The sequence below is a fragment of the Xyrauchen texanus genome, unplaced genomic scaffold (genome assembly GCF_025860055.1).
Source record: "Xyrauchen texanus isolate HMW12.3.18 unplaced genomic scaffold, RBS_HiC_50CHRs HiC_scaffold_559, whole genome shotgun sequence".
In the NCBI taxonomy this organism is placed as follows: Eukaryota; Metazoa; Chordata; class Actinopteri; order Cypriniformes; family Catostomidae; genus Xyrauchen; species Xyrauchen texanus.
In genome coordinates, this window is record NW_026266532.1 from 1 (window position 1) to 25,000 (window position 25,000).

A 25,000-nucleotide genomic window follows, 5' to 3' on the forward strand; every position below is an offset into this window, starting at 1 on the left:
GTTTCTTTTTTTCCCTTTGTGTCTCTATGTGTGCATGACCTTAATCCAATGCCATCAAGAAGGGCTTGTGTTCATTTTACAGTCCCTCTGTGGTCATGCTTCTTAATAAGTTTCATGTTTTTTTCACGAGCAGATAGCAAGTGAGGTATTTGCAATCTCATACTGTATTGTTTCCAGTAAGCAATATGGAGCTGACTCTGTCTCATATAGCTGACTATTTTTTTTCAGTTAGCATTTGTCCACTCCTTTTAACATTCTTAGTTGCCCTAGTTTTATCCACTTATGAAGAAATAGGTCAAACCGGATAAAAGAAAAAAGAAAAAAAAAGAAAGAAAAAATGTATATATATAAATATATGTTATGGAACAGACTGTATCAAATTTCACCAGTTCACTATTTGGCCTTCTGACGGCCATGGGCGATGCCTCACATGTCTGGCAACGTCGCAGCCCCCCAACTTCCCGGAGGTGCATGATGAGCTGACTGATGAGCTGACGAAGTTGTGGAGGGCACCTTTCATTGCCCGAAACCAACTTCTTCGTTCGTCCCCTCTCACTACCCTTGATGGCGGGGTGGTCCACGGGTCCTCCTGCAAGTCCACCAGGCCAAGGCGTTAAAAGATCTGCACCTGGGTAGTCCTGATCCTGATGTGCTGCAGGAACTGCGCTCGGTGACCGACCTCGCCTTCCGGGCCACGAAGGTCACAGCGCGTGCACTCGGACAGGCGATGGCCATCCTCGGAACGCCACCTGTGGCTAAATCTGGTCGAGATGTGGGACTTTGACAAGGTTTGCTTTCTCAACACCCCATCTCCCAGACCGGCCTATTAGGCGACACTGTTGAGGACTTTGCCCAGGAGTTCTCGGCGGTGAAGAAACACATCTTGCCCCCCTGCGGCTCAAGATCCCGCACCCTGTCTGCTCGCCGAGGGTGTCACCCTGTGGCGGTGAAACCCCAGGCAGCTCTGCCCCAGCCTGGGCCCAGCTCTCAGCCCCAGTGCCCCCATCTCACGAACCATCTCCGGGACCCGGAAGGCTCCCAAGCATTCCTGAGATGGGTAACCCAGCGAAAGAGACATCTGCCACGGAGCTGGTGACCAGACCACTCCATCCCCCGGTGGAGGGCCAGGTGGAGAATCTTTTGTTTCCTTTTCGTTGTTTTCCGCACCCACAATGGGCTGTGGTACTCACATTGTCACAAAAAAAGCAGTTTCCTCACTCCCCGGGTCACTTAACCGGTGCCTACAACCGCGTTCGCACGGCGATCAGACACCGAGCACTTGCAGTCATGCCCCCATGAATGCAGACTTTCTGCATTCACGTGCCCAATTGCACTTAACTCGCACCTCAGGCCGGCAGATGGTGACAAGTCTAGAGGTCATCTCTACAGAACCTCATCCTCAGTTGCCTACCTGCCCCAGGGCAGGTACATGGAGCAAGGTAAGTGCTATGAGCTTCTCCTCAGCACAACCACCTCGGAAGGAAGAAACGCTCCCCGAAACCCCCCCACTGCGAGGTCTCACCTCCAGGTACAGTCAGGTCCATAAATATTGGGACATCGACACAATTCTAATCTTTTTGGCTCTATACACCACCACAATGGATTTGAAATGAAATGAACAAGATGTGCTTTAACTGCAGACTTTCAGCTTTAATTTGAGGGTATTTACATCCAAATCAGGTGAACAGTGTAGGAATTACAACAGTTTGTATATGTGCCTCCCACTTTTTAAGGGACCAAAAGTAATGGGACAGATTAACAATCATAAATCAAACTTTCACTTTTTAATACTTGGTTGCAAATCCTTTGCAGTCAATTACAGCCTGAAGTCTGGAACTTATAGACATCACCAGACGCTGGGTTTCGTCCCTGGTGATGCTCTGCCAGGCCTCTACTGCAACTGTCTTCAGTTCCTGCTTGTTCTTGGGGCATTTTCCATTCAGTTTTGTCTTCAGCAAGTGAAATGTATGCTCAATCGGATTCAGGTCATGTGATTGACTTGTCCATTGCATAACATTCCACTTCTTTCCCTTAAAATTCTCTTTGGTTGCTTTTGCACTATGCTTCGGGTCATTGTCCATCTGTACTGTGAAGCGCCGTCCAATGAGTTCTGAAGCATTTGGCTAAATATGAGCAGATAATATTGCCCAAAACACTTCAGAATTCATCCTGCTGCTTTTGTCAGCAGTCACATCATCAATAAATACAAGAGAACCAGTTTCATTGACACTACCACCACCATGCTTCACTGATGAGGTGGTATGCTTTGGATCATGAGCAGTTCCTTTCCTTCTCCATACTCTTCTCTTCCCATCACTCTGGTACAAGTTGATCTTTGTCTCATCTGTCCATAGGATGTTGTTCCAGAACTGTGAAGGCTTTTTAAGATGTTGTTTGGCAAACTCTAATCTGGCCTTCCTGTTTTTGAGGCTCACCAATGGTTTACATCTTGTGGTGAACCCTCTGTATTCACTCTGGTGAAGTCTTCTCTTGATTGTTGACTTTGACACACAAACACCTACCTCCTGGAGAGTGTTCTTGATCTGGCCAACTGTTGTGAAGGGTGTTTTCTTCACCAGGGAAAGAATTCTTCGTTCATCCACCACAGTTATTTTCCGTGTTCTTCCGGGTCTTTTGGTGTTGCTGAGCTCACCGGTGCATTCTTTCTTTTTAAGAATGTTCCAAACAGTTGATTTGGCCACACCTAATGTTTTTGCTATCTCTCTGATGGGTTTGTTTTGATTTTTCAGCCTAATGATGGCTTGCTTCACTGATAGTGACAGCTCTTTGGATCTCATATTGAGGGTTGACAGCAACAGATTCCAAATGCAAATAGCACACTTGAAATTAACACTGGACCTTTTATCTGCTCCTTGTAAATGGGATAATGAGGGAATAACACACACCTGGCCATGGAACAGCTGAGCAGCCAATTGTCCCATTACTTTTGGTCCCTTAAAAAGTGGGAGGCACATATACAAACTGATGTAATTCCTACACCGTTCACCTGATTTGGATGTAAATACCCTCAAATTAAATCTGAAAGTCTGCAGTTAAAGCACATTATGTTAGTTTAATTTCAAATCCATTGTGGTGGTGTATAGAGCCAAAAAGATTATAATTGTGTCGATGTCCCAATATTTATGGACCTGACTGTATGTCACACATGATCATACCCTTAGTGGCCCTCGCCCACGCATGGCTTACGCTTTCCAACCCGTCATGGTGGCTGGCCAGGACTATCCGACTCGGCTACACGATTCAGTTCGCCAGGTGCCTGCCCTGCTTCAGCAGCGTCTGCTTCACCTCGGAGTCGGATGAAAATGCCTGAGGTCGCTGCACGCCACTCGTGTCCCGGGCAACCTCAACGCCACTGCGGAAGCGCTGTCACGGCAGGTAATGCATAGCGGAGAGTGGAAACTCACAGGTTGATCTGTTTGCCTCCCAAGAATCCACCTACTGCCCGCTCTGGTACTCTCTGATGGAAGCCCCCTCGGCACAGATGGGGGCTGCGCAAGTACCCATTTCCCCCAGTGAGCCTACTTGCACAAGTCCTTTGCAAGTTCAGGGAGGACAAGGAACAAGTCACTCTCGTGACTTGGCTCTCGGATCTCACGCCCCTCATGGGATCTCTCTGTGATCCCCTCATGCCTTTGGAGAGCCCTGTTTGAGCCACTATAGTCAGTCATACTAAAAGCCCTCTCCTTGAAGATGGCCCTCCTGATTGTGCTCACTTCCATCAAGAGGGTTGGGGACCTGCAAGCGTTCTCTGTCAGCAACACTTGCCTGGAGTTCTGTCTGGCAGATTCTCACGTCATCCCCTTCAGGGATCAGGTAGTGAACCTGCAAGCGCTGCCCCGGGATGAGGCAGACCCAGCCTTAGAGTTGCTGTGTCTGGTGCATGCATTGTGCACTTATTTGGATTGCACGCAGAGCTTTTAAATGCTGACAGTGGAAAGGGAATGCTGTCTCCAAACAGAGACTTGCCCACTGGATCATGGACGCCATTGCATTGGCCTACCAGACCCAGGCCGTGCCCGTCCCCTTGCGGGTTTGAGCACACTCTACAAGGAGTGTGGCATCCTCGTGGGCACTGGCCAATGGCACCTCTCTAGCAGACATCTGTAGAGCTGCGGGCTGGGAAACACCCAATACCTTTGCAAGATTTGACAATCTCTAGGTCAAGCCGGTCTCGTCCCATGTTTTGTCAGGTCTGAACACATAGAATACGTTAATACGGAACAGCTGGCCAGGTGTATCGCTTGCGCATAGCGCCTTTCCTTTCTACTGAGGTGAAGATGTGTGCTCTACTCCACGAATTCAGCGGAGTTCGCAGTCAGACCCACTGCAGGCACCAGGTTCTCTGTACTGGAACAGGTGCTCCAAAGGTACTGATGACTCCGGTAATCCCCCGTGATGTATTTTCTGTGGTACGGCGCACCCTCGTCTCCCTTGGGTAGAGTTCCCTCTGCCCCCCCGACCGCTGTGTTTGTAGAGCTCCTCCCCATCGAGGCAGGACCTACCACCGTATCACTTCCATATGTGGATGTGGATGTAAGCCCATGTGATGTATTTGCCACATGTTAACCTCCCCTGCTGGGCAGGATGTGGTTATGGCATTTGAAGAAATGTCAGATACTAAGCTAGGCAACCTGGGGGTATTTAATAGGAAGTGGGGCAGGTATTTGACCTTTTTTGGAAGGCTCTCAATGAGGGGCACTGTTTGATAAAACCACCTAGAATCATCAAGTCGAGTCCCGATTTATTTTTTTTTGCATGTTCAAATGGTATGCATATATAAACATCATAAATGTTATTTTTTTTTTTTTATTATATTATATTTTTAGAGGATACTCAAACTCTCAGATGGTAGACTACTTAAAGTTAAAACAAATAGGTCATATGGGTTCAGCAGATAAATCATTTAACAAATTATTAAATTAGAGAATATTTAATAATTGGGGGTCTTCAAGCCCCTGTTTGGTCTAGTGGTAGCAGGCCAAGAATAGTAATTGGACAAAAATACAACATAGTGATTTTTCTTCATTCTTATTTGTGACATAGCTGACAAACCTGTCCAAGAGGCTGGCAAGGTGCCCCCCCCCCCCTCCCCCTGTTTCCTTTCTCACTCTCCTGGAGCATGGTTTATAAACATGATCTTCTCCATTCTTTTAGTGAGTGTCTATCACACTCTCCCAGTCAAAATAATAATAACAAAATAAACTTTTTTTTTATTAATCAATGATTCTCCACCTAGAATAGAACACAGTTGGTTTGTGTGAGGTACAAAGTAAATAACCCATGCAGCTGCAATTCTAATTTGATTCTTGAAGTAGATGATCTTCCTTGTTTCAGTGGAGGGAGGGAGGGAGAGAGTGAGGGAGGGAGAGGAGAGAGAGAGAGAGAGAGAGAGAGAGAGAGAGAGAGAGAGAGAGAGAGAGAGCAAAAGCCTTGCTCTTCCCCTCCCTTTGCCCTGTCAGGTTGGCTTTGTGCAAATATCTGATTGATCTTGTTCTGCTGTAACCAGGGAGGGAAAGAAGCCACACCTTCTCTCTGCCAACCAGAAGCTCAACTCAGCAGACACATAAGCAGACACACAGACACACCAGCGCATGACTGTCCCCTCTGGCTAGAATTTTAATTGAACAATAAAGCAGCTTTTTCTCCCATCCTTATTGCATATGGTGACACTTCAATTTACAGATAATACAAGTTGCTAAAGCAAATTACAACAGTAGCAACAATAACCATGTGTAATTACAAGCAGCTTCACAAAATAATTGCACAGTAAGTTTAATATTTTTACTTGGTAGGCTCTACTTATGTAAATACACAGTAACACGAACACTGAAATGTAAGTGTGAATGTATTTACACTAGCTGCAGAATCTGAGTAGTCAGGTAATTTCTTTAAACATCATAAATGAAGCGTTTCAACAAAAAGAGGCATTCGTTCACTGGATATCTTAGAAATATTCTAAGAAATATACATTTCAGTTTCAGCTTTTATATCAATCAGTTGGACTAATAATTTTTCATATTAATAAGTTGAACAATTACTTACCCAATTTGCATTAAATTAAAGAAACAGTCATTCTAGTCTAAACACATCTGTACACCTATTGGTGTATGAGGGCTGGGGCCCACACTTATAATTTTGTCCTGGGCATATTGCAATCTAACAAAGGCCCTGCAAACACACACTCAAATTAATTTAAGCCTATTTTTATGATGTGTTATCTTCACTTATATTGAAGTTGTGTTATTTTTAGTTTGTTAAAAATTACACAACACAATTCTATGCAAATTTGTTATGAAATTGAAATGTGTAAATCTAAAAAATATTTTTTGAACGAGGACTGGGAATGAAAATGATGGTGGATAATTTTGCTTGTCACTGTGAGATTTAAGTGCAGTGCATATATGGACCTCTAACACAGGAGCTAAAACGTTTCACTATTATGAAATACTGTTAGTGTAATATAACAGTGAGCTTGTGCTGGTAACGTTTGTACCAAAGGTCACTGAGAGTTAATTATTATGAAGGACACTGAAACCTAAAGGATGGAGCTGTAGAAGACTGTCAGGATTTTTGAAACCTGTTACATAATACAGGAGATTCACTCTCAGATGCCTCGTTCAGATCTATGTGGTCAACCGAATGTGACATGCACAGACCTTATCAGGGACAGGGACGGCAGGGTAAAAAAGAGCACTGATTATTTTTTGTATTTTTTTTTTTTTTTTGAATGAGCAGAATTATAAATACTTAAATTATTTCTTTGCTTTTTGAGTATTTAAACATTTTCTTGTATACACCTTATATACTGTAGCCTACATATTTTTTTCAATTTTTCCTTTATCACAAATAATAGTCTATTCTGTTATATTTCTCACAAAAAGCACAGTGGCATTACACTTGTTTATTTATTTATTTTCAGACATGGTCTATGATAACCCCATGTTTTATGACATGTGTCAAAGTAAAACCATGGTATTTATAAAACCAATTAAAGTATCTTGGAGTAGCCTACCATGACAGTATCATGAAATATGAACATGATCAATCATTCAGTACCATGGCATTACCCTGGTGATGTGGTGCACGGTTTGAAGCCGCAATGAGAAAGTGCGAAATGCTACAGGTTCCTTGAATAACGTATAATATTCGGGTAAGGCAGCAGGTGGAGTTTCTGGTAGAAACTGCGTAATAAGCGTAGGCTATAGGTAGCGGCGTTTCTGTGGAAGACTAATGGTATTTTTCTGAAAGTGATTAGTCTAATGGTTCATTAGTTAAAAAAAAAAAAAACTGCTTTGGCTGAACCAGACAGCTCCTTCAGATTATGTCAATAGTCTATAAAATACAAATGTAATTTTTTATCACTGAAAACGACACGACCGTTCCCATTATAATTAATACATCTGTCTACACTAGATGTACGTGATGTCGGATATGCGGCAGCAATCGAGTATTATTCTTTTGATGAACACAATACATGAAGTGGACTTTTTATCTGACCTGTTGCTCGTCTCAGGTAACGGCACTTCGATGATCCGGGGGAATTCAAAACTGCATTTTTGCTTTCTTGAAGGGCACTGCTGTGGGAACGGACCCCATTTGAAAGCTTGTTCAAAACGAAAGTGAGAAAATGTATCTTTTCTCGGAGGGTCCTTCCACAAGACTGTTAGCCAAGGGGATATTCATACAGTAATGCCATGTTTCCTTCAGAGTACCCACTTCAAGGGCTCTGCACTTCGGAGTGAGTATAGGGCATAGGGAGGATCACCCCCGATCTGCTGTTGCGCACAAGGCACTTCCGCTTACTTTTCTTTAATACGCCCGCGATCATGTTGTCCTAATTTGTATGTAGCACACGGGGTCTTAGAAAAACAGTATTTCACCCACTCTGTGTACTAAATGGCTGGTGTGACAATAAAGAGCTCTTGAATATACAAAGTATTCTCATAATGACACAGTATTACTGTTATTGTGAGATTATAACGCGATTTACAATTTTGTTTTATTTAACTATTTTAATTTAATTATTAAAATGTCTCTTTTTCTGGAAGACCAAAAGGGCACCATTAGGTTTGTGAATGAAAGGGGCAGGGGATTGCACCCCTGCTGCCCCTGTTCTGTGCAAGTAAGTGGTCAAGTGTTATGCTGGAAACAGGAAAGTGTGTTATTGAGATGGGTTTGCAATTGTGTGGTGGGCATGTGGTAGTATATGTGTTCATGAAGTTCATGTGAACTTGTATCTGTGTCTGCATGTGTGTGTGTTTGTGTGTTGAGGGGAAAGGCCCTGAGTGAAGAGTCAGAACAGGAAGTAAGAAAAAGACCACACACAGATGCTGCATGGAGGAAGTGTGTAGGAGCTTGACATTTAAAAAATACAACACACACAAAAAGCCATATTTAGTGGGGGATAGAGAGAGACAGAGAAAAAAGCAACATATCGATATATGTGAAGTAGACTGAGATGAAGAAATCTTGACAGAGTCAATTCGAAATGTTTTTTGTTAGAAAATCTTGACCTCAACATCTTAACTCACACTGCACACAAGCTATACATTATATCAGTTAATTCCTTTATAATCAAACCCATGACCTTGCCATGCTCTATTAACTGATCACCATAATCACACGGGAAATTAACCCTGAAATCAACCCCATACTGCTGAATTAATGACAAGTGCCATGAAATAATTGTATTTACATAAACACTGCTATTTTTTGCTTTAAAATTGCATTTACTCAGCTGACAGATAGTTTTAGGTTTGGCCTTTGGGTTAGGGAGTAGGATTTAAAAAAATGGTATTCCTGTAAACTGTAACACGTCATTTACAACTAAAAATACAACTAGTTTTTGGTGCTTCGTGGTGGGCATTTACCCTCAAACATAATATCTGCTTCTTGTTTGTTTTGATTATTGGTGGGGCTACCTCCCCACATCCCCCCTGGAATTCTTTGCCCCTGATAGAAGGAAAATCATATAAAGAGGTTTGAACATGCCCACTGATTGAAACAGCAAGTCTCCTAAATTGTGCTACAGGAAAAACAGCAGATGGTGATTTAAAGGTGTACTAAATAATTTTTTGTTTATGTTGCACTGGTCAAATCATCTCAGAATTATATTGACGTTGGTGCAGCAGCATGCAGAAATGCGCTATATGCACTTAGCCATGATTGATTTATTCTGCTAGTGAAATTGTTATATAACAAGGGGATTTGCAAGATAAATGGAGCAATATTTGGCTGGCCATGTAATCTCAACATGGCAGCCCCAATGAGGAGACCTGCTCCGTGTAAAATAAAACCGGCTACTGCAATGGCTGGATTCTTCATCTCATGTAAGTTTACATCATTTTAAACATATTTTTTAAGTTAACATCTACTCTATTTCTTTCTGTGTGAAATTTATAAATGCATAAAACAATAGTGATTGCACTGCTAATGTACTCCCTATTCTAAAAACAGCTTTTTAAACACCAGATATTCAGCAACATTTTCTATGGTTAGCCGTATTAGTAGCTGATGGTTGTTATCATTTAAAGGATTGGACATTGGTATCATATGAGACAGGCGGGTGAGGTGTCCGGCAGGAAGGGAAGTGGCCAGAGCAGTGCGGGCAGTGCCAAGTTCATCTGTGGTGCTTTCCGCCTGAGCAGGTGAGAAGAATGGAACTGTGGGAGAGTGGCTGCAGCATTAACCTAATTACAGTCTGGCACTGCTAAAAACACTTATTAAATTTGCATGCTCAAATACACTTATGGACAGAGCAGGTCACAGTGCATGCAACCTTCTGCTGTCACATAAGGTTTACATTTTGTTATAACAGAATATTCTTCAAAAACATTTCTCATTCTTAAGGCACAAAATGTAATACCCATGCTTTGACAAATATAATAACATTAATCATTTATCCAAAGCAACTAACAAATAATAATAAGTCACTTTGGATAAAATTATCTGCTTAAAGAATACATTTAAGAGTAATAATAATAATTGTTTGGGAAGGGCCAAATAATCTTTATTTAATTCAGATATTATATAGGGGCAGATAACAGCTCAACTGCAGACACCAATCTCTGACCAAAACCCCAAACTCATATTTAGACTGTTAACTGCTCAAGACTGCCCCATGTGTAGCAGTTCGTATAGTTGTTTCAGAGAAAGAGAGAGAGAGAGAGAGAGAGAGAGAGAGAGAGAGAGAGAGAGAGAGAGAGAGAGAGAGAGAGAGAGAGAGAGAGAGAGAGAGAGAGAGATCTTCACTCAGTGGCAAAAGGATTGCTCTTGTCATTCATGCCTCCAGTATATCAATAAATATTTAAAGAGGTCAGGCATTTTCCAACAGATAACCTAATAGATCTGTGAAGAACATTTGGTTTCTGGCTATAATACTTCATTCATACCAATAAAGACAGTTTAGTACCACTGGATGCAAATTTCATTATTATGATGATCATTTTTTATTATTATTTCAACAAAAAACATTTTGACATTGTATTCCATTCACTTCACCACATTGTTCAGAGTTGTGGTACACATTCTGGTTATTAAAGGAATAGTTTGCCTAAAAATACTATCATAATTTACTCACTCTCATGTTGAGCCAAACCTGAATGACTTTCATTCTTCCATGGAATACAAAAGGAAATGTTTGGTAGAATGTTCAACATTCACTTTATAAAATGGAAAAAATGAATGGTGACTGAGGCTAACATTTTCTCATTTTCTGTTCCACAGAAGAAAGGAAGTCTTATGGATCTGGAAGAACAGGAAGGTGAGTAAATGAGAATTTTCATTTTTTGGGGGTGAAATAATTCTTTAATATTATTACATTATACACAGGGTTGGGGAGTAATGAATACATGTAATGGGATTACGTATTTATAATATAAAATATATGTAATTGTATTCTACTGCAGTTAAAATTGCAATCATTGGTAATTAGAATACAGTTACATTCAAAAAATATTTTGATTACTGAAGAGATTACTTTGTATTTTATTGTCATTTGTTTCATTTAATATTTAGACCTTTCAGATGGAAAACATTTATACATATAAATTATGCGATTCAAAGTGCATTTGAACAGCGGTGAAACACTTTCTTATGATTTGTTACATTCATACGAGCAGACAGAGAAGTAAGTTTGAAGTAAGTTTGGAGCAGAAGAAATAGAAATAAACCTTGTGTAAATTGTCAGCTTTACACTAAGCTAAAATGCTATTTCTAGCCATTTTACATGCACATGTTACCAGACCCGATCATATTTTTTATTCAAGAAAATTCACATTTGATCATATTTCTTTTTTTTCTAGTAAGACCTTTGATAATCATAATAATAATTGGGCAATAATCGTATTCTTGATAATCATTTTTGTATTGTTCCTGTAAAAATATAAAAAAAAACCTTAAAACAAGATCAGTTAGATTTAACATGTTTTAGAATCAATACTGTAGAAGATGTGGTGTTTCAGAGAATGTCTTTTGATGCGTATTTTTTCTTACTTATAATCTACCAGTGCTGAAGTAGTAATCCAAAATATTTAGAATACTTTACTGACCTTAAGGAATTTAACGAAATACGTTACAAATTACATTTTAGAGCATGTATTCTGTAATAAAGCAAAAGAAACCCTCCCAACCCTGATTATACAATATTACTAATTAAATCTCCGAATTTATTTATGTTAAACATATATAATAGAGTGTTCCTGAAGTAGCATGTGATTTAATAACACACGGATTTACGTCATATGAGAGTTCCTAAAGTTAAATGAGTCGTGAAAAACACACCAGCACTGCAGCCACTGTGCCACTAGGGATCACCCTGTCCATTGAGAGCGCAGCGCTCATTCATTCCAAAGATTCGAAAAATATTTTTATTCTAAATGAACCATCAGAAAATGCAAAGAATGTAGTGTATAAAATGTATTTCACCACCAACATTCCATCTGTATTAAAAAATACTGAAATACTACAAACACCTTAAAAAATTCCAGTGTAAACTTCCTTTAGGCAAACAAATATCCAGATTAGAATAACAACACACGCAAGTGCTACAATTGTGGCGACTTGTTATTATTAATATTGGTAATTAAGAGGTCCGATGAAAGATGAGCAGATTAGGTCCATATGGGATTTGGGGACTGGATTACCTCCACCCGTACAATAATCCGCGTCAGTTTAATTTCTCTCTCACTAAGTGGACAATAGAGTTGTTTATTTCTATCAGTAAATATTTCTGTTTGGGTTACGATTTTCTTGACATTAAACACCGCATTACATCTCCCTCTCAGTCTGCCACGACACTGACAGATTCCTGGGATGGACCGCCTTTGAATAGCATCTTATGGTATTTTGTTCAAGATGGCGGTGGCGAGCATGGAAAAGGACGCGATAGTAAGTTACAAAAATACCACTGAAATGATTCAATGTTTTGGATTTCTCTGTTCTGTATAATTTTGCTATTATTAGGAAAGGTATCTTTAATATAAAGTGCGATAGAAAATCTGTATCCATCACAGGAGATGTGTTGACTTTTTTTTTTGTCTCTCATACATTCGGTTACAGAAATGCAGAACGATTATGTTTAAATACACCACAGACGTGAAGCATCGGAATAGACAAATCATTTTTCAGGGATTGAATATATTACGTTGTGCCTTATCTGTATCTGATTTTAAACGTCCTCTCTCTCTGTGTTGAATACACATAGCAGCAGGCTTCGTGTTACGTGCATTAAACGTGTAATCTTGTCTTTATTCTCTATCTTTATGGAAGAACACCGAAGAAGTTCTTCACCTTAACAATTCATTCGGAGATGCTGGACTAATCTCTCCCGATAAAGAAGACATCTCTCGTATTCTGGTAGAGTCTCTTTTAAAAACGTTATTACCTTGTACTGTAGTCTACTGTGTGATTTATGTGCCCCCCTCCCCTATCCCAGACAGTTCCTTTCAGTGGACGGATCAGAGGTGGGTTGAGGCCTGGTAAGAAGATAATTGTCATGGGCATCATTGATCCAGAGCCAGACAGGTAGGCTTGCATTGGCTTGGGTTAGTTATTAATGAACACAGATTTTTGGCTTGTTTTATTTATGAATATCCATAACCTTGTGAGCTGCCTGCCTATACAGCATTTTTGGCATTAGTGCTGTTTAAAGAGGATCTAGCTCCAGTTTAGTGGACACTGCGGTTACGTTACCACAATGAGATTTATTATAATCCCTGCACTGGGTTAGAGTTCTGCTTGAGATGCACTACACAGGTGTCTGCCGAGTGTTGATGGGTGTTTACATTGGCTGTCAAAGAGACAAATCTCAAAGCAGTGAGAGCATAGGGTGTGTCCTTAGAAACACACATTCAAATAACTATTTATATGTGGTGAATAATTTGATTCACAGTTAAAGAGGTGAAGGCAGTTGGTTATGAGTTAGATGGAAGGAATACTAACAGGGCTCTTTCAGCTAGCAAGCAACTCCAAAAAAGCGGAGTAGGGATACAGTAAAATATTTAAAGGAATAGCTCATCCAAAAATTAAAATTCTGTCATCATTTATTCACCCTCATGCCATCCCAGATATGAGTCTTTATTTCTTCTGCAGAACACAAACCAATATTTTTTGAAGAATATTTCAGCTCTGTAGGTCCATATAATAGAAGTGAATGGTGACCAAAACTTTGGTGCCAAAACTCATATAAAGGCAGCATAAAAGTAATCGATTTCACCTTCTAGTGCTTGAGGGATGAGCAGAGTGTTAGAAAGTGTAATCGAGCTTAAAATCATGATCGTCAAGGAGACTGCTGATGTAAAGACTTATAGCGAAAAAGGAGTTCAAGTTTTGTCTGTTCTCATGCAAACCGGTTGGATCACTTCAGGAGACATTGAATAAACCACTGGAGACTTATGGATTACTTTTATGCTACCTTTATGCTTTTTGGAGCTTCAGAGTTTTGGTCACCATTCACTTGCATTGTATGGACTTATAGAGCTGAGATACTCTTCTAAGAATGTTTGTGTTTTGCAGAAGAAAGTCATACACATCTGGGATGGCATTAGTGTGAGTAAATGAGAACATTTTCATTTTGGGGTGAGGAAATAGATGCCAAAAGAATCAAGGTATTGTAATGAAGCTTGATCATCAGTATAGTGAATCAACAGTCATAATGCATGTAATATTAGTTTTATATGTAATTTCGAGTAGTTATTATGGGCAGGGCTTTTTCTTGAACATGCTGGTCAGTTTTGAGAGTGCAATAATGGTTCCTGGCCTAGGAGTTAAAGCAGTTTCTTTCTTTGCTTGTGTTTTGCTTTGCTAGTCTTTAAATTGTAATTATGCTGCATTGTAATTAATCATGCACATTTTAGTCCTCACAGTTTCTAAAAGTTTATACACCCCTGTTAAAATTGCAGGTTTTTGAGCTCTAAAAGATGAACCCAAGTCATGTAAAATCTTTTCACCTTTAATGTGATAATCCAATCAAATTCAAGTGAACAACAAATGTAAACCTTTTATGAAAATAAATACATGACTTACAATTACCTGGTTGTGCAAGTGTGCACACCCCTCAACTAATAGTTGGTTGAAGCACCTTTTGCTTTTGATACAGCAGCCAGTCTTCAGTCAAGAGTCTATCAAAATCTTGATTGTCAAATATTTTCCTCATTCTTTATTGCAAAAAATGTTCCAGATCGATCGCATTACAAGGGGATCTCCTGTGCACAGTCCTCTTCAACTCATTCCACATGTTTTCAATTGGATTAAGGTCTAGGCTCTGACTGGGCCATTCCAAAACGTGTATCATCTTCTGAAGCCATTCCTTTGTTGACTTACATTTAAGTCTGGGGTCATTATCTTGCTGAAAGATGAAATTACTCTTCATCATTCTAATGGAGGCCTTCAGGTTTTGTGCCTAAATGGACTGGTGTTTGGCACTATCCACGATTCCTTCTACCTTGACTAGTGCCCCAGTCCCAGCTGATGATGCTTCCACCACCATGCCTTGCTGTGCATATAGTGTTGTTTGGGTGATGAGTGGTCTTTTTTTGCACCAAACATACCTTTTAAAATTGTGGCCAAAAAGTTCCATATTGGTTTTTATCAGACAATAAAACATTGGATATTTATTTTGACAAAAGTTAGGCAGGCTTGGATGTTTTTTTTGTGTGTGAGTAATGGCTTCTGTATTGCCACCCTAGCACATAGACCATACAAATGAAGAATGCAGGATATTGTTGTCACATTCAGCAAAGGACCAGTACTTGAGATATTGTTGCAGCTCCTTTAATGTCTTGGCAGCCTCCCGGATAAGTTTTCTCAAATTTCTAGAGGAATGCCATCAAACTTTGGAATGCCATTGTGGTGCCCCATTTTCTCCACTTGTTGATGATGGCCTTCATGGTGTTCCATGGCACATCTAATGTTTTGGAAATTAATTTGTACCTCTCTCATGATTGGTACCTCTTCACAATGACATCCCACACATCCTTTGTATGCTCTTTGTGGCCCATGGCGTCAGCAGTAAGATGCAACCAAGAAGAAGCCAAGAAATTCCTACAGAAAAAGTTGATTTTTATTCAGAGTTAATCAGCATCACTTAATTGATGACTGGATGATTATAATTACCTTTGAGTAAGAGTTTGAATGTGATTGGTGAATTCAAAACAGTCACATGGCTGTTTATAAAAGTGGATGCACGCTTTAGCAAATAGATAATTTTAAGTTTGACATTTTTCATTTTTTTTCTTAAAAGTTTCTATTTGTTTGTTCCTTGAATTTTGTTAGTTTCAATATCACATTAAAGGTAAAAAAAGATCTAACATGATCTATATTGGATTCATCTGTTACATCTAAAAAAAACTGCAATTTTAACAGGGATATGTAGACTTTTATAGCAACTGTATATATCGATGGCTAAGTGGTACTAATGCTTAATTTTAGCTTAGAAATGTACAGCCTTTCTAAACAGACTACTGATCTATTAGGAAAGCACTGTAAGGCTCAATCAGTGTAAGAATGGATGCTAAGGCTCAACCTAAATTGCTATGAATATATATCTGTAATGTTTGACACATTAGCACACAGTTAGGCTTGTTTGGTGGACCATCATAACTTTTCACAAGTAAAAAGTAAAAATTCTAGCTAGTTAAGCCAGTCAAAGGGATAGTTCACTCAAAAATGAAAGTTCTCTCATCATTTACTCCCATCATGCCATCCCAGATGTATAAGACTTTCTTTCTTCAGCAGAACACAATGGAAGAAAAACATCTCAGTTCAGTAGGTCTTTATAATTGATGTGGATGGTAACACAATGTTTGATGCTCCAAAAGCACAGACAGTCACCATTAATGTCACCCATGCGACTCCAGTGGTTAAATTAACGTCTTACAAAGTAATATGATTGCTTTTGTTGCTAAAAATATCATTATATGAGTACTTTTTAACTATAAATCATCCTGTCCAGTAAGCTGCAGTATGCGCATTCATGAGAGGGCTGAGGTCACAAGGTCTTACCAGCGATGGCATGGTAACATTCCATTCATTGCAGCAGACGCTGTCTACCTCTGTTGGCATTGCCTACATTTGTACCAACATGTCTCCTGAACTCTCTGTCTCTCTGGGGCTTGTTGGTTCAGCCTCCTCCATCTCCCTGTGCTCCAGGTCCAAATAAATATGTCTATGCAAAAACTTGTATCTCCTCTTTTCCTCTTAAATCAAAATCTTCTAAGATCTTTATTTCAATTTGTTTCAATTTTGCAATGCGAGTACATCAAACGAGAGACCACGTGACCTCAGCCCTCTTGTTAACGTGCATACCGCTGCTTAATGGAGGTGATTATTTATAGTTAAAAAGTACTTAAATATTGATCTTTTTCACACAAAAAGCATTCATATCACTTTATATGACATTCATTTAACCACTAGAGTCATATCATGAATGAAGTAAATGCTGATCGTCTGTGTTGTTTGAGCATCAAAAATCGTGTTACCATCCACTTGCATTATAAGGAGCTACTGAGCTTGGATATTTTTCTTCAAATGTGTTCTGCTGAAGAAAGGAAGTCATATACATCTGGGATGGCATTAGGGTGAGTGAATTATGAGGGAATTTTCATTTTTGGGTGATCTTTTCCTTTAAGAACCCCCGTGGGGACACCAGCAAACCAGAATTGCATGCCAGAGACAAATATTCAAAACACAACATATGCTGGTCTCAACAGGGTTTACTTGCTTAATGTTTGTTTTCTGCACAGCTTTGAAATCATTTTGACATGTGGCCACATTGATGAGAAGGATGATGAGGAGCTTGCTGATGTGGCTCTCAAACTCAGCGCACGATTCACTGACAGACAGTTCTTGAGGAATGCACGAGTTTCGGGGAAATGGAGTGAGGAGGAGGCAGCCATAGCTTACTTCCCCTTCATACCAGACCAGCCATTCAGGGTAATGAGGAGAAGCACTGACGTCCACATGCTTAGATTTCTAAACCCTGAAATAGAGGGTGGATGGCTAAGCTACAGAATCATCTGTATAATTTTAACTTTGTATTTTGTAAAACATTTGATATAGAACTGTTCAATTTGTAGTCTTAAAACCAGGATGAGAATTAGCAGTTTCTTGTCAGGAATAAGATTGTAGGGAATAAGAGACTCAGGACCCAAACGCAGAGTTAAAAAAATAACAGTTTATTTTATACAACAAAAAAGGGTTGTATTTCCCCCACGAGGGGGGAAAACAAACATAAACAGCCCCGTAGGGTAAAGACAGGCTGGGGCAGAGGGTAAACAGGAAACAGGACTGATCAGACCACACAATAAGGGAAGGTAATCCACACTAACTGGAACAAGACACAAGCCCGACTGAACACACAAGACTGGAAACAAGACGAACTAGCACTGGACAGCACACACGAGGAGGCTAAAATAGGGAGCGATGCACCATTGTCAATAACAGACAGTCTGTGGTCATCTGTGGACCTCTGTGGTCGTGGGCACTGGCAGTGATGGGGAGCAGTTTTCATAGCTGTGAGCACAGGTAGTGACAGGTGAACGACCTCCGTTAGACAGCAATTGGAGGAGTGCTAGCAGCGACTGGGGAAGAGGATCCCTTCTCCTCCTCCTCTTCTGAGCAGCCACGAGCACCGCTGTGGGAGTGGCATTCATGACCGAGGACGCTGGCACTGGGATGGGTGAGGCTTCAGGCGCTGGCTCTGGGACGGACGAGGCTTCAGATGCTGGCTCTGGGACGGACAAGGCTTCTGGAACATGCTCGTTGACCGTGGCAGGTGTGGGCTCTGACTCTTTGAATGTTGCAGGCATGGGCACTGACAGAGGCAGGGGAACAGGCTCCGTGGCTGCTGACAGCGACAGGGGAATGGCGTCCGTGGCTGCTGACAGCAGCAGGGGAATGGCGTCCATGGATGCTGACAGCGGCAGGGGAACAGCCTGCGTGGCCATGGGCAGTGGCAGGGGAATGGCCGCCGTGGGCGCTTACAGCGGCAGGGGAACAGCCTCCTTGGGTGCTAGCAGCGGCAGGGGAACGGCCTCTGTGGCCGTGGGCACTGACAGCGGCAGGGGAACAGCCTCCGTGGCACCTTAGAACGAAGGGACCAAACCTCAGCACATCATGACGACAGCCCGCGACCCGGGTGTGCAAAGCAAGCCCGATGTGAATCGCACCTGCATTCACGAGAGCCAGACAAACTAGTGACGCAAGTGCATACTGCCAAGATGAAATAAGCGTGATGCACCCACATCAATAACAGATGGATCACGAGTGTCTGGATCCCGACACAGACTGAAACTGAACCAGGCAGGAAGTCAGGATCCAGACACCGTGCTCTTGACTTGAAACAAGACGGATTGAAGGCACACTTCAGCGAATACAACCGAAACACAAGACAGACATGGGACGATGATGCCCGTCAAACCAAAATCCAGAGTGACAGGACTGTGACATTTCTAGCCATGGGTTCCCTCTGGAAATTCGAACAATCTTTAGAATAATGGTTTATAGTTTATGAGTAAAAAGGTCTCTGGTTAAAAATACTTGAAGTGACTTTTACATATCTCTTATTGAGCACTCTATAAATACAATACCATTACAATGAAGTGATGAAATCTATTACATTGTATCGACTATGTTCTTTAGAATAGAACAAATTCTGTTTCTAGAGTGAGTATAGATCTGAGCATGGTTTTGTAAATGCATACCATAACTTCATTTAATTTAGAGTAATATGTACTGTAGTCTTGAGGGTGTATCGTAAATATAGCATAGGTTTATTCTTCCTAATGGCCATTTACAGAAATACTCCATATGCCAGAGAGTCATACCACAACAATGGGCAAAGATGCTTAGAGAGAATGAGCAGTTATTGTTTGTAAATGGGGCTGAAGGCTACCAAAAATGGGTCACTTCAGTACTGGATCAATCCTTAACTGTTTCCAAATGTTGAGCTGAGATAAGCAGTCATGCAAAGTTAGACAACTACTTCCTTTCAGCACACTTTTCACTATGTGTCTCAGTGACTGACAAAGGATTCTTTTCATCTCATTTCACTCTTCTTTCCTTTGTTTATCTCCTATTTCCATTTGTACAGATTGAGATCCATTGTGAGCACCAGCGGTTTAGGATCTTTGTGGATGGACATCAGCTGTTTGACTTTTATCACAAAGTAAAGTCTTTGCTGGCCATTAATATGATCAGGATAGATGGGAGTCTTCAGATCACTAAGCTGGGCTAACCAAGCACATTTGAGCATGCTCCAGAAAGGACTTTGCACAGGTGACTACGCCTGCCTGAGCACTTGCCTCAAGCAGTGAAGGCCTTGGGGCTGCCGCTCGCACAAAGGCGTCAACATCATCTGCATTTTTCTTCTCTCTGTCCTTTTCTCTTTTCCCCCTCTAACTTCTCACTGTAATAATTTCTGAGTTTTGAATCATAACAGGTTTGTCAAAGGTTGCAATATCAGATGTGTTTCCTTTCCTTCACATCTTTGCTTCACATAGTAGCTTATTTGTTTTTTAGTTTCGGTACGTTTCCAGGGACTGCCCTATTTGAAATGCACTCTGTGGCATTACCATGCATCACTGGGATTTAGCTGCTCTGAATAGATACTGCCAGTGTATACGTTTTTGTAGTCTAGCAGTGTAGTCTCAAAAATTATCCAAGACTCAGGAAATTAGAAAAGTTGGCTTCCTTTATTTAAAGCAAATTTCAAATGCCTAAATCAGAATAAAATTAAGTTAGATCCACCCAGGTTTGGTTTGATGTCTGCATTATTTAAGTTCAATTACTGAAATATTTTTGGGGAAAGATAATACTTGATATCTGGATTGTTTGTGTAGCAGGGTGTATGGCAGACATGTTTTAAATAGTGTACCTTTCTTGTTTATTGCAACTTTTCATTTTTGGGTGGTATTGTAGAATATCATACGAGTATTATTTGAATTAAGGCTTCGTCTTTTTTTTTTTTTTTTAATGAAGCTTTTTATTTGGGTGGCTTAATCATCCAATCATTCTCTTCCAAGCCAACATGACACATTATTTTAGAACAAAAGTAGCCTATAATGAAAAATCCTTGGCAACCTTGGTTGTTTTCTGTTAGGAATGAAAGCTTTTGTCCATAAATTCAGTAGTGATGAGTTATTCTCATTTGAAGTTTACACTGCTATAAGCACCTAAACGTTGGAGAACATAAATAATAGGGCTGAATTGTTTCTTGAATGTACAGTCATCCACTCATAAGCTTCGGTAGCTTAAGTAAGTGTAAAGTGAGAACACGCTAAAGCCTATTAATCCCTCCACCTCCCTTATTCCTTATTCAAACTCCTTGTGTCACTCCTCTTAATATAAACACACTGCCACGGTTCAACAGTTTGCGTGTTTTGCAGTGTTTTCTGCCCATCTGCGCCTTTTAGGGACTTCCCATCAATTCTGAATGTGCATAATTGCTCTGAAGTGCAAAAACATACCATGCTTCTCATCTTTTAGAATTATATTCAGTATTGTCAGTTTTGTAATACTGTAAAATATTATACTTTCACTCACTGCTTGTGTCCAGGAAGACATTGAACACTTCCTGTTAAAAGAGGGAGTTTGATGCTGCTCTATTTCTTTCTCTGCTAAAGTGCTTGACTAAATGTCATGTAATTTAATAATGTCCAGCATAATGCTTATATATTTGCCAGAGAGTACTTTACACCAGTAAATATCCATCTGTCCACAGCAGAGTTTGATGCACATCACATAGAATTTTGAATATTTAATGAGTGCAATAGGGAACTTTTATTTTAAAAGGGTCATGACATGAAGAATCAAATTTTCCTAGATATTTCGATATATAAGAGGTCACTCTACTATAAAAATATACTGTGCGTTTCAGAACTCAAAACTTCCTCCTCACTGCAAAAAGAGCATTTGTTAAAACCAAGCTGCTAAAACGACTCATTTTCTACTTTCTCCACATTGTGATGTCACACTGTGGTAGAAAATTGCATCTGACTGCCTCCATAACAACACATCAACTCTTATTTAATCTTATCACTTCCATAGTCCGCCCATGTGTGCAGTGACATCACAAGAAGAGAGCTGGTCAGTCAAGAGCAAAGAGCCAATCATAGCAGTGGGTGTTTACTGTCAAGCCTGAAAGGAGAAGCAGCACCAAAATGTTGTGTTTCTAACAGAGGGTCAGAATGAGAGTGGAAAAATGATAATCTTTTACAAATATATAATTTTTTTTTTTTTTTGTGCAAATACTTTTCTATTATTATAAGTGAACCTCAAGCAAAATTGTCTTGACCCCTTTAAATCTCCTTATTGTTTTGAAAAGAAACATTGATTGTACTCAAATCAGTCTCTGCCTGGCTGATGTTCTCTTCAATTGTTCATGTGCCACAGACTAATGTTTAATCAGAGCTAGATTAATGAGTATTGGTACTGTAACACAAGAAATATGGTCTATGACCACAGATCTGTCTTTCTAGTAAAGCTAGCATTGATCCTCAAAACACATTTTCAAATGCAGAGTTAAATGAGACACATTTATGAGTTGAAGTCTGTCTCCAGGCCACATTTAGCAGTATTACCATTTTAACTGCTAATTCTATATTTTGTGAGTTGCTTCATTCTGTATGATAATGTTTTAAAGGTGAAGCTGATCATTTTGGGCCTCATTTAGTCTCTGAACAGGGAGTACTGTATGTAAGGATAAGTATAACCAAAAGGTGTTACACTTGGACAGTTGAAAAATGGGGAGGGAGAAAGCTTGTTCAAAAATGTAACAGGTGAAGCAAAGCATATAAAGAGATAATGCCAATAGTGTTGACTTGAAACAGGCAGACTTTTTGCCTTTCTCCCTATGATCCTACTGATCTTGTTGATTACAGATTCTCGTTCTAATGCTTTTTCTTGTCTTGTATCTCAAAATAAACTGTAACAGTCAAAATGAATGTCATGGTACCCAATTGTGAACTTTTGGTATGAAACCTTCAAACTTTGGATGTACATACTAAACAGGGCCTCTAAATGCTTCGTTCTTTTTATATATCTATTTTATTTATTTTTTTGCTACTAAAATAATGTCTCAACACTTAAGAAGAGTGTTTGCTAGTGTATGTGATGTTTAGTCTGAGTGTTAACTGGTTGCAAGTTCATTAAATCTAAGTCACTTTGCATGTTATTTTTTTTTTTTAATTTTGATGGATATTCTGAGTTTTTCTTTTAGAGCCTAATAATGTCAGTTTTGAATTTGAGGACTATTTCAGAAGGTTATGTGTATTTATAAAGTGGCCCATTACTTATAGAGCTAGTTTGTGGTGTTGGATAAATGTTCTTGTATAATCATTCTCATAAGTTACATCAATATTTGCAGAGAGCTTTCAGAACTTGAAATGTGCCTATTGCATTATGGATTTGGTGTTTTGGATCTAAATTTCAGAATTCTTACTACCGTTTTACACCAATAGACTGAAATTTGAATAGCACTTTTCAAGTAAGTTTAATTTCTGTCATGTAAATGCACTTTTTTAATGTGTGGTTTAAGCAATTGCTGCAATTGTTAAAATACAACAAATAAAACATTAAATTATTTATAATTTGCCAGGGTATTAAATGTTTGCCCCCAGAATCCACAGTAAATATGTTGCAATATGGCACACCTAAAGAGTAGCAACTGGGTGAAAGGGGGTGGTGTATATAGAAATGTGCATTACTAATTTCTAAATGGACACTTAAGATCGTTCCTCCAAATGATTTTTACTGTTGTGACATTGCCAGCAGGATAAACACAAAGTTTATCTGAAAAATTGGTATGTGTGCGCATTGTTGATTGTACTTTTGTTTTACAGACTATTTGTTAGGTTTCATTATTTAATGAATGTTGTAACCTCAATGAGTTTTTTTTCTAACTGATTAACTCATCAATAAACCAATCCCTACTGCATTTGAAGTAATGAATAGCCTGTTATATACACATCTGACAAAAGCTTCACTTGACCTTTCAAATGGCTGGCCAGTTTGGCAGTACTTAAACTTTCTGTAGATATATAGGGCAAGATTACAGCTCCCTCTATTGGTTGATCTCTATTCTGGAGATCCATATTTTTTGGAACAAGTCTATTTTTATTTATTTTTTTAACCATAGTTAATATTTGTATTAGCAATGCACATTGGCCCTTATTTCAAACATCATTAACTGGCAATACAAAAAGAAAGAAGAAAAAAAGTCAAGAAATGTTCATTCAAAAAAATAAAATAAAGTAAAATGTGATCAAAGTAACCAATAGAGGGAGCTATACGCCTGAATACAGGGTTGCCATTTCTATTCTTGAAAAAGATCAGAAGTTACATGGTTTCTCAGAAACGGTAATGACACTTGTGTTCAAATGGAGTGTTGTTGGCCAAACCAAAGAAAAGGTGATAACCTCCTCTTTGAGGTGGCTGTGGTCCTGTTAAGACAGTTACAGTTTAATTATTTAAGCGAATCATATATAACATCTTTTAAATCAATTCACTCTCTTGTCTTATTTTGAATGTATTAGATATATAATATGATAATATATATATAGATAGATAGATAGATAGATAGATAGATAGATAGATAGATAGATAGATAGATAGATAGATAGATAGATAAAGGAGGGAAGGGTTTCGTATATTTTCTCCACTACAAAAAATGTCAACATCCACAAATTGCAACCATTATACCATATTAAAACAGCCACAATACAATTATTCAACAAAACAAAAAGTAAAAAGTGCAAAAACGTGGGACATATCAATTACTTCTTTACAACTTGTATTAGTTTTCATTTTGACCAGGGCTTCTGAAAATTATATTAATTAACTGTTAAATAATAATAAGAGTGGCGTGATTTATGGATGAAATATATTTAAAAATATAATAATAATAATAAAATTAAATCTCATCTTTTGATTTTCTACTATATCTGGCATCCGGTCTTACATGTGGCGTCACCAACGTGCGCCAACTAGCACGTCTTATACAGTGCGTTACTGTTGACCCCACGCAGTCATGGCACTACACTGCAGATCGACAGGGTTACTTCTCAAACACAGCAGATTAGTGTCATCTGCATTAGCAGCTACAAGGCAATGCAGTTCAGGTAACAGGATATATTTCTACTTAAAATAATGCCTTCTTTTTCAATGTCATTCAATATATTTGCGAGGATGAATACTTGCGTCATCCAGGTGCGCTAGCTGTGTATTCTGACAGCAGAATGTGTGCAAAGTTTAACGGCAGGTTTGTATGGAGTTATATATCTGCCAACATTTTGTGCGCTCAAAATTATATTTAGAGCGTGCAAGTACACAAAAATATATTTTCCTCTCGTGTGAACTCAGTATTGTAAAGCAATGTATCTTCTTGCAAAGATGAATTCACCTTGAGCCAACAAAATTCAAACAATGACATTTACGTAACTTATAGTTTGGGGTAAATTAAAAGTACAGCATTTTGAACCTCAAT

The 25,000-nt window shown here is 39.4% G+C and overlaps 1 protein-coding gene across 2 annotated transcripts; it reads left to right on the forward strand.

Annotated features, from left to right (window-relative positions):
* Nucleotides 1–9,573: 9,573 nt before the first annotated feature.
* LOC127642345 (galectin-related protein B-like) lies at nt 9,574–23,446 on the forward strand. 2 transcript variants are annotated; one of them, XM_052124956.1, is made up of 7 exons: nt 9,574–9,668; nt 10,747–10,783; nt 12,306–12,408; nt 12,790–12,876; nt 12,956–13,044; nt 17,262–17,451; nt 19,610–23,446. In XM_052124956.1, exons 3-7 carry the CDS (start codon nt 12,376–12,378, stop codon nt 19,751–19,753), a joined length of 543 nt encoding a protein of 180 aa, XP_051980916.1. In that variant the 5' UTR covers nt 9,574–9,668; nt 10,747–10,783; nt 12,306–12,375; the 3' UTR covers nt 19,754–23,446. The 2 variants fall into 2 exon arrangements, with proteins under 2 accessions (XP_051980916.1, XP_051980918.1); XM_052124958.1 differs by lacking the exons at nt 9,574–9,668; nt 10,747–10,783 and adding an exon at nt 12,133–12,186.
* The last annotated feature ends 1,554 nt before the right edge of the window (nt 23,447–25,000 follow it).